The sequence below is a fragment of the Sycon ciliatum genome, chromosome 2, assembly GCF_964019385.1.
Source record: "Sycon ciliatum chromosome 2, ocSycCili1.1, whole genome shotgun sequence".
Taxonomy (NCBI): domain Eukaryota; kingdom Metazoa; phylum Porifera; class Calcarea; order Leucosolenida; family Sycettidae; genus Sycon; species Sycon ciliatum.
The window spans coordinates 24,179,866-24,196,386 of NC_088644.1; the positions used below are offsets into that span (position 1 = coordinate 24,179,866).

At 47.1% G+C, this 16,521-nt stretch overlaps 1 protein-coding gene across 1 annotated transcript in view; it reads right to left on the reverse strand.

The window, feature by feature from the left end:
* The window catches only part of LOC135809316 (integrator complex subunit 1-like), a 54,482-nt gene that overhangs the window by 13,217 nt on the left and 24,744 nt on the right, over positions 1-16,521 (reverse strand). The window contains exons 25-50 of the mRNA XM_065322650.1: positions 15,753-15,938; positions 15,063-15,203; positions 14,634-14,790; positions 14,150-14,301; positions 13,733-13,828; positions 13,267-13,354; positions 12,257-12,357; positions 11,807-11,915; positions 11,215-11,373; positions 10,683-10,755; positions 10,011-10,084; positions 8,917-9,015; positions 8,227-8,326; positions 7,705-7,750; positions 6,525-6,581; positions 6,030-6,152; positions 5,738-5,833; positions 5,207-5,291; positions 5,001-5,081; positions 4,288-4,482; positions 3,751-4,085; positions 3,006-3,140; positions 2,128-2,298; positions 1,438-1,565; positions 1,052-1,157; positions 269-414 (exon numbers count right to left, since the gene is read on the reverse strand). Coding sequence (XP_065178722.1) covers positions 269-414; positions 1,052-1,157; positions 1,438-1,565; positions 2,128-2,298; positions 3,006-3,140; positions 3,751-4,085; positions 4,288-4,482; positions 5,001-5,081; positions 5,207-5,291; positions 5,738-5,833; positions 6,030-6,152; positions 6,525-6,581; positions 7,705-7,750; positions 8,227-8,326; positions 8,917-9,015; positions 10,011-10,084; positions 10,683-10,755; positions 11,215-11,373; positions 11,807-11,915; positions 12,257-12,357; positions 13,267-13,354; positions 13,733-13,828; positions 14,150-14,301; positions 14,634-14,790; positions 15,063-15,203; positions 15,753-15,938 — 3,239 coding nt within the window. The remainder of the gene's footprint in view (positions 1-268; positions 415-1,051; positions 1,158-1,437; positions 1,566-2,127; positions 2,299-3,005; positions 3,141-3,750; positions 4,086-4,287; positions 4,483-5,000; positions 5,082-5,206; positions 5,292-5,737; positions 5,834-6,029; positions 6,153-6,524; positions 6,582-7,704; positions 7,751-8,226; positions 8,327-8,916; positions 9,016-10,010; positions 10,085-10,682; positions 10,756-11,214; positions 11,374-11,806; positions 11,916-12,256; positions 12,358-13,266; positions 13,355-13,732; positions 13,829-14,149; positions 14,302-14,633; positions 14,791-15,062; positions 15,204-15,752; positions 15,939-16,521) is intronic.

Below are 16,521 nucleotides of genomic sequence, written 5' to 3' on the forward strand. Positions count from 1 at the left end.
CTTTCAAGGGAGAATCTACTGGCACATACATGCAGTCACGCAGTGGGTGGTGGATGAAGAAAGAGAACGGACAAAGATGAGCACTTGGTTAGAATTACAGCTCTTTTCCTTGTCTTTATATCTATGCCAGTGCACCTAGACATATCATGCTTGTCAGTACATGCAAACATGCACACACACACACACGTATGCACACCCGCACACATACACATACATTAAAAGTATAAAAATTATAACGTACAAACACACACACACTACGCATATTTACCTTGGACAATCCTGCAAAGCATCCCGCCTAACGCCGGTGTCACTAGGAGAGGGAGCCATATCTTGGCACTCCTTCAGCACTAGCTTCACCAGAGCTCTGACATGTTCTGTGGAGAGATGGAGGAATAGCCGGTCTTCTCCAACCCCCTAAACGCAATACGCGCAAGAAAGAGGAGAAAAGAAGAGAATAGAATACTTAGTACATGTACTCGCCATAACACCACTCAAAAGCCTCCAGTTGCAGGACCTATGCTGTACTGTGTATGCATCCCACAGGCGCGTGCACCGGTGCCCTTCAAAGGGGGGGGGGGGGTTGCGGGGGCCTCCCCGCGGGAAAAATTTCAAAAAATGAAGCAAATCCTGCATTTTGAGCGAAAAAGGGGGGGGGGTTCCGGGCACCCAGGAACCCATACGGGGCACGCGCCTGGAGCACAGTTGAGGTAAAGTTGCTAGGTTCCATGTGGAAACCATCACTGCAACACCGAGGCATGGTGACACATGCTACGGCCATCTTGCATCTTACACCCAACAGAATAAACATGCCACACTGCAGCGGGACTGGTCTTGTACACACTTACCACGACCTACTAGCACACAGTGCAGATATGTACCTCAGTTACATCAGCTGCTCTAAAGACAGAGTAGTGATCTTTGCAGTAGCACGAGCACAAATCACAAGAAGTAACAGGTAGACCTTTTGTTCCTTTTCTTACGGGGCTCATGTAGCATGAGGCATCATTGTCAGCATAAAAGCCAACCCAAGAATTGCAGGATTAGAACTCACTCTGCTCTCCGCTCCCATGGCATAGTCCTTACGAACACGTCCCTGGCGTAAGCGCGGCAAGTTCAAACAAGCATCGATGAAGTCCAGAGTCACACTGGCATCAGTGCTGCATGAAGTGAAGAGAAAGGAACGGGACGAACAGACCATGACACTTAACGCTAAATGAAATCAAATGCACGGAACGCCTCCCCCCCCCCCCCCCCCCACACACACAAGAACGCACACAAGAACGCACACACCCACACCCACAGCCACACAATGCATTCCAGAACACACGGCCACAGAGCAAACAAGACGGACTTAGCTCCGCACACCAAGTACCGGTAAGCAATAACAGGAAGACACCCCGAAGTGCAATGACAGGGCATTCAACTCTAAGCACTTACTCTTTCCTATTGACGTGCTGATCGTCAAAGAGCCAGTGCATCTTCTGAGCTAGACTGGACCATGAAGACTGGTGAGCCAGTAGAGAGACAAGCAGTGACTGTCGGAAATTGGACGGTAACTCTGTAGACTGCACGACAACAATCCAACGACAGCAGTAAAGAATGTAATGCCAGTGGTTAGCAAAAGGGAGTACTTCATTAAAAAAACCATCCCTAGAGGACAGATAGCCGTATAAGTCGTAGCCAGTTGCAAAGCCCAAGCAAGCTAGTGGATATGACTATGAGATATGTCTCCTTGTCTGGACTTGGAGTACATCCCTTGCGTGCCACATATAACTCTACCAAGGACCACTCCTGATCATAAGGAGCTAAACTGATCTCGTATAAAACATAACAACACATGTAACAGAGATGTCTTTGCCACCACTTTGCCACTTTGTGTCTTTACCACCATATCGTATTATTCAACCATAAATACAGCTGCAGTGCAGTTTTCTAATTCATTCTCATGGAAAATTAACAGAGAGTACAAAGTAGACATTCAAGCTGGGACATCATACCGGTGGAGAGATCCTACGCAGAAATAGCGTACCAGGCAAACTCATGAGGCCATTGCGGCCATGCCAATAAGGACACATCAACACTTAGACAGGCATGGAATATGGTCAAATAAGAAGCGTGACAGCTCACCTCCTGACATGAAGCATCGCCTTTAGAAGCTGCAGCAAACACACTAGCAGCAGCACGATCATCCATATCCATTGCTGTGTCGCTTGGTGAACTAGTAGTACAGTCCAGAAGGGAGCGAGACTGACCTGATGACCGTGAGAAGAGCAGTCGCCGCTGAGCACCGGCAGCAATCTAGTCATGTATACACATACACACCGGTATACATACGCATTCACACAGCGAACGTGCGCATGCGCATGCACACAGACCCAAAGACACACACATGCACACACGTGCGTGCAAACACGCAGGCACATATATAGGCACACACACACACACACACACGCACACACACCAGCACACACACCAGCACACACACACATTTATACAGACATCGAAAGTAACCAAAGAGCTGGCTCTTGCCATACTACGCTTCTCGAAAGCACGACCAAAAGCACTGCAATTCAATGTGATGCCGGGTCGATCGTACTCCCTTCGAAGCAATGAATATTCTATTCTTACATTGTATAGACGGACTACAAGTAGGCAGAGTACATGTCACGTACTTGCACACAGTAACTCACATAGGGTGACACAGTATGCACACACATACACAATACTGCACACATATACACAATACTGCACACATATACACAATACTGCACACAATACAGAACACAGTACTGCCGGGTTCCAAAGAACGTAGCGCTGAAGAAAGAACCGGCTAGAATTTCACAAAGCACAGCATACCAACGTGTACACGTTGACTCAACTGTGCATAGACTGTATAATAAGAACGGTCTAGGCTACAAAGCTGATCCCCCCAGTTCTTCGGCGACCGACAGTACTGCAGTGCATACACACACGCACATAATGTCAGTATACAGACAATAGCTGACCTGTGTCAATTCTGGATCGAGAAGCTGCAGACGGTCAATAAGAAGACCACCTAGCCGAGCATAGCCACCGGGGGATTTCTTCGGAATGTCTTGCGGTGAAGTGGGGGAGTTGCCCTGCTCGGATTCCCCGTCCTCCTGTCAGCAGAACCAAGCCAAAACAAATGCAGAGAGCGAGTGAGCTATGGCGACGTTGTGACCGATGTGGAGATATTTGAAGAAATTGCCTGTCACTCTATTCCCAACAGAAGGGCTTGTGCTTCCTGCTGACTGACTGACTGGCACGTGCCTGACTTGCAGCTAAAATCTGGAGCATACAAGAAGCATGTCAAACCTTCCACTCGGCAACCTGTAAGAAACCGACGAGGGCTGATTTTTCCTTGATACTGTGCATTGAGCAGGGAGCGATGCTTTCTTGCAGGTTTGCCAGGTGAGAGGTTTGACATGCTTTCTGTGTGCTCCAGTTGGCAGGTGTGAGCCAGTCAGTTGGCAGGAAGACGCACGACCTTAAAAAGCGTTGGGAGCAGCCTATATAATATGAGAGGTATGCTGTGGAAAAATACCAAATCGGATCAGATCCGCCATGTCTGTCTGCATCACTCCAAGAGCTTTGGTGGAGGAAGAAAAGGTGCAAGGGGAAAAAAGCAGCACTATAGCACAGTGTGTTGTGCCAGACAGAAGTGTGGCACTTTGCCGAAAAGCATTGAGAAAATAGTGGAAATGACAGTACAGGACATGCTGCACTTACCTTGACATTGACTGAGAGGCGAGGACTTCTCTCACCGACCGCCACGCCTGCATCAATGTTGCTGAGTATGGAGCAGGCTAGGTGTACCAGGTTGGACATGGCGGAAGAAGCAGGCACAGCAGCAGCAGCAGCGGTGACGGTGGTGATGGTCCCATGACCGTTACGGCCATTGTGAATAGTACTAGTAGCATGGTTGCTTGGCATACCACTACTGGCAGTAGCAGGACAAGGACAAGAGACAAGTAGCAGCTTGCCGGTCGTTGGCGACGGTGAGAAGATCACATCCACAACTCGCTCCAGGTGCATGGAGCAACAGTGGCAGAGTTCTTCCAGAGCTAGCAGGTGAAGAAGCAACAATGACATGTCACACAATGCAGGTCAGATGAAGGCTTGGTGTCTGCATGGCATACACATGATTGTTACCTAGCAGAATACACATACCAGATCACCTGGTAGAGAGGAGACAGAAGATGAAGCCTAGCTGACAATGAGAGCTGCCGCTCAATATTTGTTTCAGAATATTCCAACAGTGCTTACCTGTACGAAGCAACTTCTCATCAACTTCCGTACCAGCGTCCTTGGCTGCACGCACGGCCTTTACAGCACGCTGCACAACAAAGTCACTGAGCACCTGCTCAGATATACAGGTGTAAGAAGGCGGCCGCACACCAACCTCTTTCTTGATGCGAGTAAAGCACTTAGGTACGAGCTCACCAAGAGCTGCTTCCAGCTCTGCAGCACAGATACACAAAACACAATTCATGAGAGAGAGAGAGAGAGAGAGAGAGAGAGAGAGAGAGAGAGAGAGAGAGAGAGAGAGAGAGAGAGAGAGAGAGAGAGAGAGAGAGAGAGAGAGAGGAGAGAGAGAGAGAGATCATCAACCGAGATGTAGAACTAATGTTTCAGCCAAGTACACTAGTGATCACCAATCTTCCACTACATGTGTAGGTGCAATCTTTTCTGTGGGCTGGTGTTGAACAAGGATGTCATGTGGCTATTGAGGTAGTGGGCAAATGATTAACATTCGTACTACAACCGTACTAACATAGAGTGCTGCTGCAAGGCGACTGATGTCATGTGGCTATTGAGACAGCTATTAATGGCTGAACGACCATAATAGGAGCTTTGACGATGTATAGAGAGTTGCTGTGCTGCTGAGTTGTACGCACATACATATGCCTTGCACATCGTGCTCCAAAATCGTGCTCCAAACTGCCTATCTGAAGGCGATATCCAAAGACTACACTCACCAGCCTTTGTGTCAGCAATGGGCTGTAGAGACCTGCCATACTTCTTAGCTGCCAAGGCCAACGAGTGAGCAAATGCACCGCCTGTAAATCCAAACAAAACAGATATAGATACCCATTCGTCAGATCACTTCATGGCACATAATGGAGGCTTTCAGGAGTAAATTTTACAAAAAAAGAGGTTTTCTTGCACAGCTGTATAATTATACCTTGCATATGCCGTCCAAAACCAACCAGTGCTTCCAGTAGATGGACAAAGTGTGATGACGGTTTGCCTTGCTGAGTCAAAATAGCCTAGGTACAGCAAAACGAAAACACGCACGCACGCACACAACACACATACAACATAAGCCACAGAAAAATCAGAACGCAATCAAAGCAGAACAGAATGGATAGCAAATGTATCAACAATTTCCTGCCATGCAGTATTGCTTGGGAAAAAAGAGTATTGCTGCATAGCAGAAGGAGAACTAGGTTAAGACGTACCTCTGACTTCCTCCCTGTTCACAACCAGTATTCTGTGAAAACAGAACACGGGCCATGTATGTTGCTGGCTTGTGCGCTTCCGTCATTCTCACAGACACGTCAGTTGTCTGCTCCCTGCTAAGTTCTGTATAGGAGTGCCCTGGTGTCTGAGTCTCACTGATTGAGTATTAAGCATCTTGCTACCTAACCCCCCAACTGCACGTCAAGCTAAGAAAAGGCGGAAGCAACGGGAGCAGCAGAGCCCTGGGACATACCTGTCTTGCAGAGAGGAGCTGTAGGATACGGCATGACGCACTGGAACGCTCGGACAGAGCCGTGGCAAACACTTCAGATTCGTCGGAATTGAGGATCTACACGGCACAGTCACATACATGTCCAGTTACCAGAGAATGGTACAAACAAGTGTTATTGACATGATCATGTGATACCGACATCATACAGTATTCGCCGTCAAAGAGAAAAACCATACGCACCAAGAGCACACACGCAAGACGACCCCCCATACACAAACGCACGCCATGTACCGCCACCGAGCGCCCGACTTACTCGAGAGAAAGCGGCACACACCATATCACCACCATCCATGACTTCACCGTGGACAATTTCTCGCTTCACGCCACTCTTCCTGGTGCATGCCTGCTGAGCAGCACTCAGTGACGCCTGCAAGACCTAAATAGACAGAGACACAACCAAATACTTCACTTTCGACTGAATACTGGATTAGGAAACTACAAATGATCAGCAGTATTGCATTGGACAACTGCATAGTGTATAGACATGTGGTAGTTGAAAGCAATACACTAACAGGTTCCTATTCATTCTAAGTACTTTCATTGGCAGGTAAATAAGTACTTTCATTGGCAGGTAAATAAGTACTTTCATTGGCAGGTAAATAAGTACGTTCATTGGCAGGCAAATAAGTACTTTCATTGGCGGGTAAATGACATCAACAGATCATGCAGCCATTGGTGTGGTCACAAACGGTTACACCTACAACATTGCATGCTCACTGGTTTGAGGGAAAGATGCATATACACATACCTTTGCCATTGTGTTCACAAGCGGGCGCGCGTGCGAGAGATCAACCTCGATGAACAGCTAACAATCCACAGCCGGCACACAGACACACAGACACACACAGGTAGACACACACACACACACACACACACACACACACACACACACACACACACACACACACACACACACACACACACACACACACACATACACACATACACACACACATGCGCGCGCGCACATTAACTACAACACACAGCAGCTTGCGGTTAGGAGGGTGCTGGCCAGCGAAGTGAGAGGCTACAGAGAGAGCAGGATCTTGGCGGAGCCAAGAGGATAGTCACGTCCAAGGGACGAAGACCGAGAGCCCTGAGTAGCCGGAAATGAGCATGGCCAACACCCCTTTATTTACTTTATCAAAGTAAATGAGAGATGAGAAATGGGAGGTGGGTGGGTGAAACACAATGATCTGACAAGAGTGATCCGCACTCAGAACGAATCGAAATATATAACACTACGAGCAAGGAAGAATGATCGTCGCACAGAACGAATCGAAAATATATAGCAGAGCAAACTCTAGCAAGACATGCAACGATGCATGCCACCCACGTTGAGTTACAAGCAAGCGCCATCATAACACCGCCAAACCCACCCACGTTAAGTTACGAGCAAGCGTCATCATAACGCCGCCACACGCCTTCCACATCGGAGGCGAGCGACACGCATGAATGCCAAACTTTAGTATGACACGTTGAGTGCCTACGACGCATGCCGCCTACGTTGAGCGTCGCGCATGAATGAATGTCGCGTTGAGTGTCACGTTGTATGACACATAGAATGCCACGATGCATAGAGTACCATGTGAGCACGTACAGCGCACGTTCATAGCAGCATAGTTTGGGTGGTAGCACGAAGCAGCCGCGTGCACCCATTAATCTGCATTATTACTATAATGCTACACACACACACACACACACACACACACACACACACACACACACACACACACATATACATCTAGCACTGATGTAGAAAAGTAATTCCCCATGTCGTTTTCACGAAGTAGACCATGCTGGACTAGCATCAGGAAAAGAGATAGCACACATCTTGAGTGGAGTAATGTGATACCATGTGTATTGATAGCACACACCATACACACCATACACATCATACGCTGTAGGCTAAATAATGGCCATCTTACCTTTCTTACAAAGTGATGCCACTTTTCAATAGACTTGGGTATATCACTGCACAGGCACGCATGCACACACACACACAATACATGCAGACAAAACCAAAAGGAGAGGAGACAAGATAGTACTTGACGGTGGGATATAGTGCGTGTCTTGAAGCATATCAGAGCAGAACACATCAATATCACCATGCTTCACCGTTAGCAGACAGGCTCTTCTACCTTGTCCACATAGCACATCTCCACTAGTACATGTAGGATTGCAGGTTACAACTCACCAGCACATAACACATGCACAAGTGACCCAACACAGAACTCGGAAACCTTTGGGACACGGAATCCTGCGCAGTTTTCGCATTAGGCGTGAAATCGCAAAAGTAAGCCGGCGCAAAACGTAGAATTGTAGCAAAGAAACTGAGGAAATTGACTCCAATCACAAACATCTCCAAGTGCAAGTTTGTCTGTGCTCGCAAATCACGAACTAAAACCGACGCAACCATTTCAGGGTTTACAGTATGCACTAGCACTCACATGTGAGGTAGCCGGGCTGCTGGTGATACATCCATCTTTTCCTCCTCTGCTTCTTCCTTGACCACCACCGGCTTCAGCCCACAATGCCTTGCAGAAGAACCTTACAAAGCACATGTACAGAAGAAGCAGTTAGTTACAATGTAAGCAAATGAAACACATACTTGTAGGACCTATCCGCAGCAACCAAGGAAACTACAGGGTTGGGTAAGCTAGTTCACGGATGCACAAAACACTTGTCACAAGTCGCACGCACAAGCTACAGGAGCAGTGGTGATGGGGGCAAAATGCAATGTCCTGAATTTAGCCATGGCACCTGCTGTACAATGTATTAGTATTATCAAGAGTACATAACCCCCAGGGGGTTATGTACTCTTGGTATTATTATATAGTGAGTACCGATACAATGATGTCCGATACCCTAGAATAAATTATCTGATCCCCGCCCCATCAGAAGTGAAGTGTACATGATACAAAGCTATGGATATTTGGAATTTATGAGCAGTGCCTGGCCCCTGATTACATAGCTACGCGAGGAATGAGTGTAAGTCAGTATGCCTACGGCAGGAACAATTTCCAGCATTGACTGACAGAAGCAGCAGCCGGCACAGCAGCAGCAGCAGCAGTCACCTTCGCGGCAGCCCCAGAAGCAGAAAGCTCAGAAAAAAGCCCACACTGCCAGCAGACGCATACCTGTGTTGGCCACTTCGTATCCATCCAGCATTTGTAAAATCTCCTGGCCACCTTGAACACCACGCCGCTTCAGAACACGCAGCACTCGGCACAGGTAAGCTGCAGAGAAACGTCACGCAGTCAGTAGGCAGGTGAGAAACTGGATTGGCGTCAGATACCCTAACACCATATCCAATGACCAACTAGATTATATCCACACAGTGCAATGAGTAGCTCATAACGACTACCGTCGGGAGTGCCCACGCGTGTGAGCTCAGACACACTCTCTGTTACCTACTAATGCATCCGGCCTCTCCACGCGGCACCAGTTGAGTGAATTACATAGCAAAGCACAAGGTTGACATGCCTGCAGGAGCTTCATCACTTCACCGACATGTCTGAGTACAATGCGCTTCGTAACACAATTATTTTATATTAGCGAGTGTTGTGTGCGGTATGGACCCTATTTTTCCAATGTAAATGTTGATATTGATAAAGGAAGAGCAAAACCTGAGGTTTATGATCTGCGATAGGATATGCAATATGCTTAGAAAGAAGTGGTGACAGTTTCCTCAGGTATTGTGATTTAGTTTATTATGCATGAGCACTGCTGCCATACCAACGAAGAGCTCCATGAGCCGGAAAGCTACAACACACACACACACACACACACACACACACACACACACACACACACACACACACTTGTACTTGTACTTGTACTTGTTGCTCACTGCCAAAACTGGTCACGTGGGTCTCCCCGGGAGAGGGGAGAGAGACTCAAAAGGAATCTTGGAAAGATGACTCAATTGGCTATTGAACCGCCCAACGGCCGACACCCCCTGAAATCCCCAAAACTCTGGGTGGACTTGAAAATGATCCCACTTATGGGCTCACCACACCTCAGTAAGTGGGTGAGGACAAGGTGCAGAAAAAGGATTGACGGCATCAGGGTATCCGTCCTGGGATCCAACTGCAGTTACCCCTGCCCCCAGTGTCACACACACACACACACACACACATACACACGCATGCACGCACACACACCGCACACGCACGCACGCACGCACGCACGCACGCACACACACACACACACACACACACAGTGAACTCACCCTTGTCAACCTCGGGACTGTCCAGGGACTGTTGGTCACGGGCCAGCTCCTTCTCTAAGGCCTGGATGATTTTACTAGAGACAATGCAAGAGAGGAATTGGAAACATCACAGTTCACGATTCGTACACAGTTGTTTGATAAACTGCTGTGACTGTATAGAATATAGTGAAGACAATTGATAATCCACGGGAGTCTCGTACAACAATATGACATACAGTAGATTGGAAGTGTGGACAGCCTTGCAAATGCTGTGCTGTTCCCCTTGCAGAGCATCAGCGATGTTGGTGAGTTGAAGGTGAAGTGGATATTGTTTTGCACACCATCAACATGTTTGGAACACCACCATCTCTCCAGCAGCAATGTAGAGACGAGCACGAAGAAGAAGTTCCCCAACATATTTATACACACCTAGCCTAGCTGAGGGGAACACAAGATCAGCTGCAATTCATTTCCTTCTTTTTCTATTCTCAGCACCTGCAGCTCTCAGTTCAGACTTTTCTTTTTTCCCATTTTGTCTCTCACTTGTTACGTTAACAGAACCCGGCGCTCTTGCACCTGCTGAGAGCAGAATCAAGCCCAGGTCGCATGTACGATCAGCCAAATATGTTGTATAGTAAGGACATGGTGTGTATGATCATTATCATAATAATAGTTAGTGTAACTGTGACTGACCTTGCATTGACCAGAGGAACACCAAACAAGTACAGGTCGTGAACTAGCTGAGTTACAGTGGAGGAATGCAGAACTGAGCATTGGCACACAACACGCAAGCATACGGACATGCACGCACATGTACACGCACACGCACACACACATAAACACACACACACACAAACACACACACGCACACACGCGTACATGACCACACAGCCACACAAGCAAGTTTACATCTCTAGAAAACAGGCTGAACAGACATACATGTACATACACATTACCATTCAGTCACTAGGAAGACTCGTAATTTTTTTACTTAAAGTGGAGGAGAGAGAAGTGTAAATATAAATTGGTACTTTCCCCAAGAATAGTACAGTAGAAGACGTTCTCCATTGCTCATTGCCAAGGCTATGGAGACACATATCAGAACATGTATAACCAAGTGCACAATACCAACGCCAAGAACCAAGTACGTAGTCAAAGGCACATGACACACTAACTCCAGCACAATAGACAGAGAGACAAAGGAGCATTAACTAGCACCACCTACCCGCATCTAGCAAGCGCTGGTTACTGGAGAGGACTATCTTGGGCCGGAGCGTGCCAGAGAACATGACAGCCTCGTCGTGGCTATCCAACAGGTAAGCGGTAGTCAGGGCACCGGACTCTGGGAACCACAGGTCGAGCACAGCCTCGTACAACGGATTATCTGCACAACGCGGCGGGCACACATGCACACAGCAGTATCCTACCAAGGTACAGCAGAGCAGCAGAGTAGCCCGACTACAAGAGTAGCTCGTCAAGGAGGAAGTCCTATGTCAATCACGACAATTTCAAAATATCTATAACAGCCCATGTGCTGCACCCTCATGATGGGCCCGGCCTAAAGAATTGCTGGAATGTATGAAAGTCATTTATTTCCAGTGGAGAGACCATTTGGGAGTTGGAGAAGTGGAAAGTTACAAATGTGTAAGTGGCTTGTAGTTGGAGTTTACGGACAATTCAAAACATCAAAATAGCATAGAAAAGACCACTTCTCTTCAGAACAATTTACTGGACAGTCTGGTATACAGCAGAAGCAACACCTGTGCGTATGCATGCACAGGGCACAACTGATCCACGCGACACTCAAGCAGACCTACCCAGTGAAGGCATTTTACAAAGCAGACCGATGACAGCATGGACAATGAATACGTGCAACGCCACCATTTCACCGGTGGGAAATTGCACGAGCTGTGTAGCATCCTTGTCCTGTAACCAAATACAGAACACAACGTATTTCAATGAAATGGCGATTTTTATCAAGCACATTTGGGCCTGCAAAACGAAGTTGAAATTCAACACAATGCAAACATGCTCAGCGTGCAGATACAAATTATTTATATAGTACATATAGATGAACAAACAAATTACAACATGGATGGATGGGTTATGCGACTTATGGATATAAGTCCTTACCTGGCGATATTCGTACAACACTATTCAACTTCCAACTTTATATAACGCATACGCTCCAACAGCAAGATAGCCCACGACTTTGCCAATAGAAAGTAAATCAAAGAGTATGGAAAAGTCATGCCACAAGAACTGACCCAGGCCGCGAGCACCTCCTTTTCCTGGCTTGCCAGCTGGATAGCACGGCTGAACAGCTTGAGCAGAGCAGTCAGCACGACTGAACATGTCTCCTCATCACCTGCACCAGACAGCATAGTACACACACCACACACACACACACACACACACACACACACACACACACACACACACACACACACACACACACACACACGGATGCACGCACACACACACACACGGATGCACGCACGCACACACACACACACACACACACACACACACACACAAGCACGTACACACACACGCATACAAACACACACACACACACGGATGCACGCACACACACACACCCACACACGGATGCACGCACACACACACACACACACACAAGCACGTACACACACACACACACATACAAACACACACACACGCACGCATACATACATATACAGTAGTTACATGGACGTGCTTACCAGCAGTGTAAAAAGAAAAAACAATAAAGTAACACTGGAGAGACAGCATGCACAGTGAGGTCATTGAGCGAAGACAGCAACACAGATGAAGTAGAATATCCCTGCTATGGACACCCATCAAGTACTGTAAGATCACATATTTTAACACCATTCGAACTTTTCAAAGTTAACAGTCTCTGGATTTTTGTTGGTTTATAACAACATAACATGTTGACAAATTCTGGCTGTCGAACGCAGCAAATGACTGTACACACTAAAGAATCTAAAGAATACGTATATGCTTTGCAGGCAACAAATTATTTCAATTCGTTAAATCGTTAGATTTCAATGTTCGTTCATTGTGGTTATACAGTACATCGCATGGTAAAGGTACTCTACATTCCAAAAGCACCCTCTACATAGAAGAATGCAGCAGATTCAAGAACCTATTGCAACATTGGGACAGACGTTGGTGCACAACAGTTGCTGCAGTATTCACCGACATGTGCGGAACAGTAGGAGGGCCGAGTGAGCAGGACAACTGTCGTAAAACAGTGCCGGCGTCGGCAACTGACCTGATGAAGTTCTGGTCATGCTGCAGCTAGACGTGCCAAGGACCTGGTCACATACATTGGGACGCTTCACGACCATGTCTGCAAAATCCTACAAACACAATAAAACAAAACAAAATGTGTACATTTTTAAACATATTGGGACGCTTCACGACCATGTCTGCAAAATCCTACAAACACAATAAAAACAAAACAAAACGTGGACATGTTTAAACACATTGGGACGCTTCACGACCATGTCTGCAAAGTCCTACAAACACAATAAAACAAAACAACACTTGCACCTGCACACTATCCGAAACTGGTGATGTCATCTGACAGGAGAGGCAAGTAAGATCCAGAAGAAAGTTTGGACAGATAGGTCAAAGCATTTGTTGATACGCAGCACTTGTAGTCAGGTCGTAGTACTAGTATTGCTGTGCACTCTCCCACAATAGAAAGCACTTGTTCAAGTAAGAAAGAAAAATACCTTGGCCACAGATGCTACATCACTTTTGGGTGTGTGCTCGGCTAAAAAGCAGATGAAGGCGCGGATAACAGATGGGTCGGACTCCGACATACATGCCTGAAGCGAAGCAAAGCAGTGAAGAGCAAGAAGAGGAGTCAGGACCAATGTCCATCCTCATACACCCGATACGATTCAGTGATACCGTGCATCATCAGTGTTTCATGCATCCATAGTAACTGTATAGTCATAATAGAAGAGGCACAACGTGTTGTTACAGCTTCAAACACCAAGCACAAAATCGTGCGCTACAAGCACCAACTGCTGGAACTAAACAATGACACTCAATCCACACCTAGTACAGGCATGCTATATGCTGTATTGAATGTGTATTCATAGGGAAGCGAAGTGTAACATAGCTACACCCTGTGGACAACTCACGGCTCTCAAAGATGAAATAGTGCAAGGAAGGACAGCGGACTTGAAGTGCTTCAGGCGAGGCAAATCAACTAGCAGCCAGCCAAACTCATCCTTCAGCGAGGCAGACAGCACGATATCCTCAACGGGTAGGGATGAGATGCCGATAGCAGCGCCTTGCAAGAAAAAGAGTGAAGTGTCAGGTTTTACAATAGTGAGCCAATATTAACAAATAACAATGGAAAAGGAAAAAAAAACTGGCATCCTATTTTTAAACATCTTGATCTCTGGAACATATTGCAATACATAATGATTTCACTTACACTGCCACCAGGTACAGTGTACTTCTGAACACTGTAGACTGTAGACTGCCGCAGTACATTCATGCCACTAAACTTCATTATTTCAAATTATGAGGGAGGGGGAGGGGGGGGGGGGGGCAGATAAGTCAAAGGCCCCCCCCCCCCCCCCCCCCAACACACATGTACATACACTGTACAACACTAACCTGGAGAACGCTTGGTACTGGCCAAGCTCTCCTCCAGGAGCAGCTCGACATCAAACGCGTCGTCGTCCTTGGGCACTGGCGTCTCTACAACGTCCATGGGAGTTGTGGCACTCAGCATACGCTGTGAACCAGTGTTTGTTAGAACAGACGATAAGCACTGAAACGCACACAGACAGACGGACGACAATAATTGTACTTGTTTCGTAGTAGGCACTCAACGGTACACAGAGCAGCAACAACAGATCAGCGGGTCAGTACAATGGCAAGGCAGAATGCCAGTGAGGCTGTGCGGCAGAGATAGTGGGTACTACATCAGCAGTGCTGGTTGTGCACGGAGCGTTAAACAATCTCATACAAGAAATGAGTGCTTCCTGCACAGGTACGGGTGTCTCGTAGCTGCACAAGACAATACTACTGATGCATACTAACCTTCAAGCTCAAACGCCGGGACCTGGCGCCATCAGAGGAGAGCTTTTTGAAGAAGTAATCTAGTACTTCGACAGTTCCTTTCAGCGTACAGTCCTCACCACAGAGCAAGCCTCTGATGCGTGCCTCCAGTTCATCACGTTTCTGCACAAAGTATGCAAGAATAGACAAAGAAATGGAAAAAAGGATGAAAGGACTGAACAGAGAGAAGAACAGAAGCATAGCACACCACTACAACAAAAGAGGAAGAGTACCTCGAAGAAGCATGACTGCCCAAACTGCTAGGGCATGTGCAAGTAGACATCAGGTGCACACAGACACAGACACAGACAGACACACACACACACACACACACACACACACACACACACACACACACACACACACACAATCACAAGTTATGCATGCACGAGTGTGCGTGCGTGTGTGCGCACCCATGCACACAGACACACACAGATGCAGACATGCACATAGTACCACACACACACACAAATGCACACACACAAATGCACACACACACACACACACACACACACACACACACACACACGCACGCACGCACACACACACACACACGCACACACACGCACACACACACACGCACACACGCACCCACACACACACACACACATACACACACACACACACACACACACACACATACACACAGCCTCACAGGTGCATAGTCCTTACCACTTTCAAGACATGCTGCATATGGTCCTTGAGCGCGACTGGTGCCCAGGCATTCGCATCTAACTCAGCTTCAGAGTGCGCCATCAGGAATTCACAAAGGCATGGAGTAGGTAACAGGTCAACGGAGCCAGAACCTTCACTATTGGCAACTAGTTCAGATAACCACGACATGGATTGAGAGGCGCCCTGAGAAGAACATAACAAAAAAAACCAAAAAAAATCAAACCCACAAAAGAACAATCGTAATTCCTAGCAATGTAAATGGTAACTGGGCCAGTTGAAAGTACGAAAACCCAATTTTCTGAACTTCGAGGCCCCATAAGTACAACGGAATGGATAAGTATCCCCCCCCCCCCCCCCCCCTCCCCATACGAATATCATTTCCAGGGTCTATGCATGCTAGAGAACAACTTAGAACAGAGAAAACAGCACTTCTCCTGTAAAAGTTTGAAAATGCCAACCACAGTGTGCAACTCATACATTGAGGTGCGATGGCACCCAAAGCAGGATTTTTTTATCGCATCATTTTGTGGCAGAAGTATGGCCAAGTGTGTATGCCTTTCAGCGTTAGTCTCGTTGATACGGTGTCAGTTCATCAGGTTCAGGGTGCATGGATCTACCGCTTGTCGTTAATGTTCTCCTTCGACTACCGCAGCTGAAATGTACAAAATAGTGGTTGTATATTGATGTCTGGCTATGAATGAGCGAACCAAAGAAAGATGGAAGGATTTGCGGTTCGCGTGAGACTCAGCTGGAGACCGAATTTTCC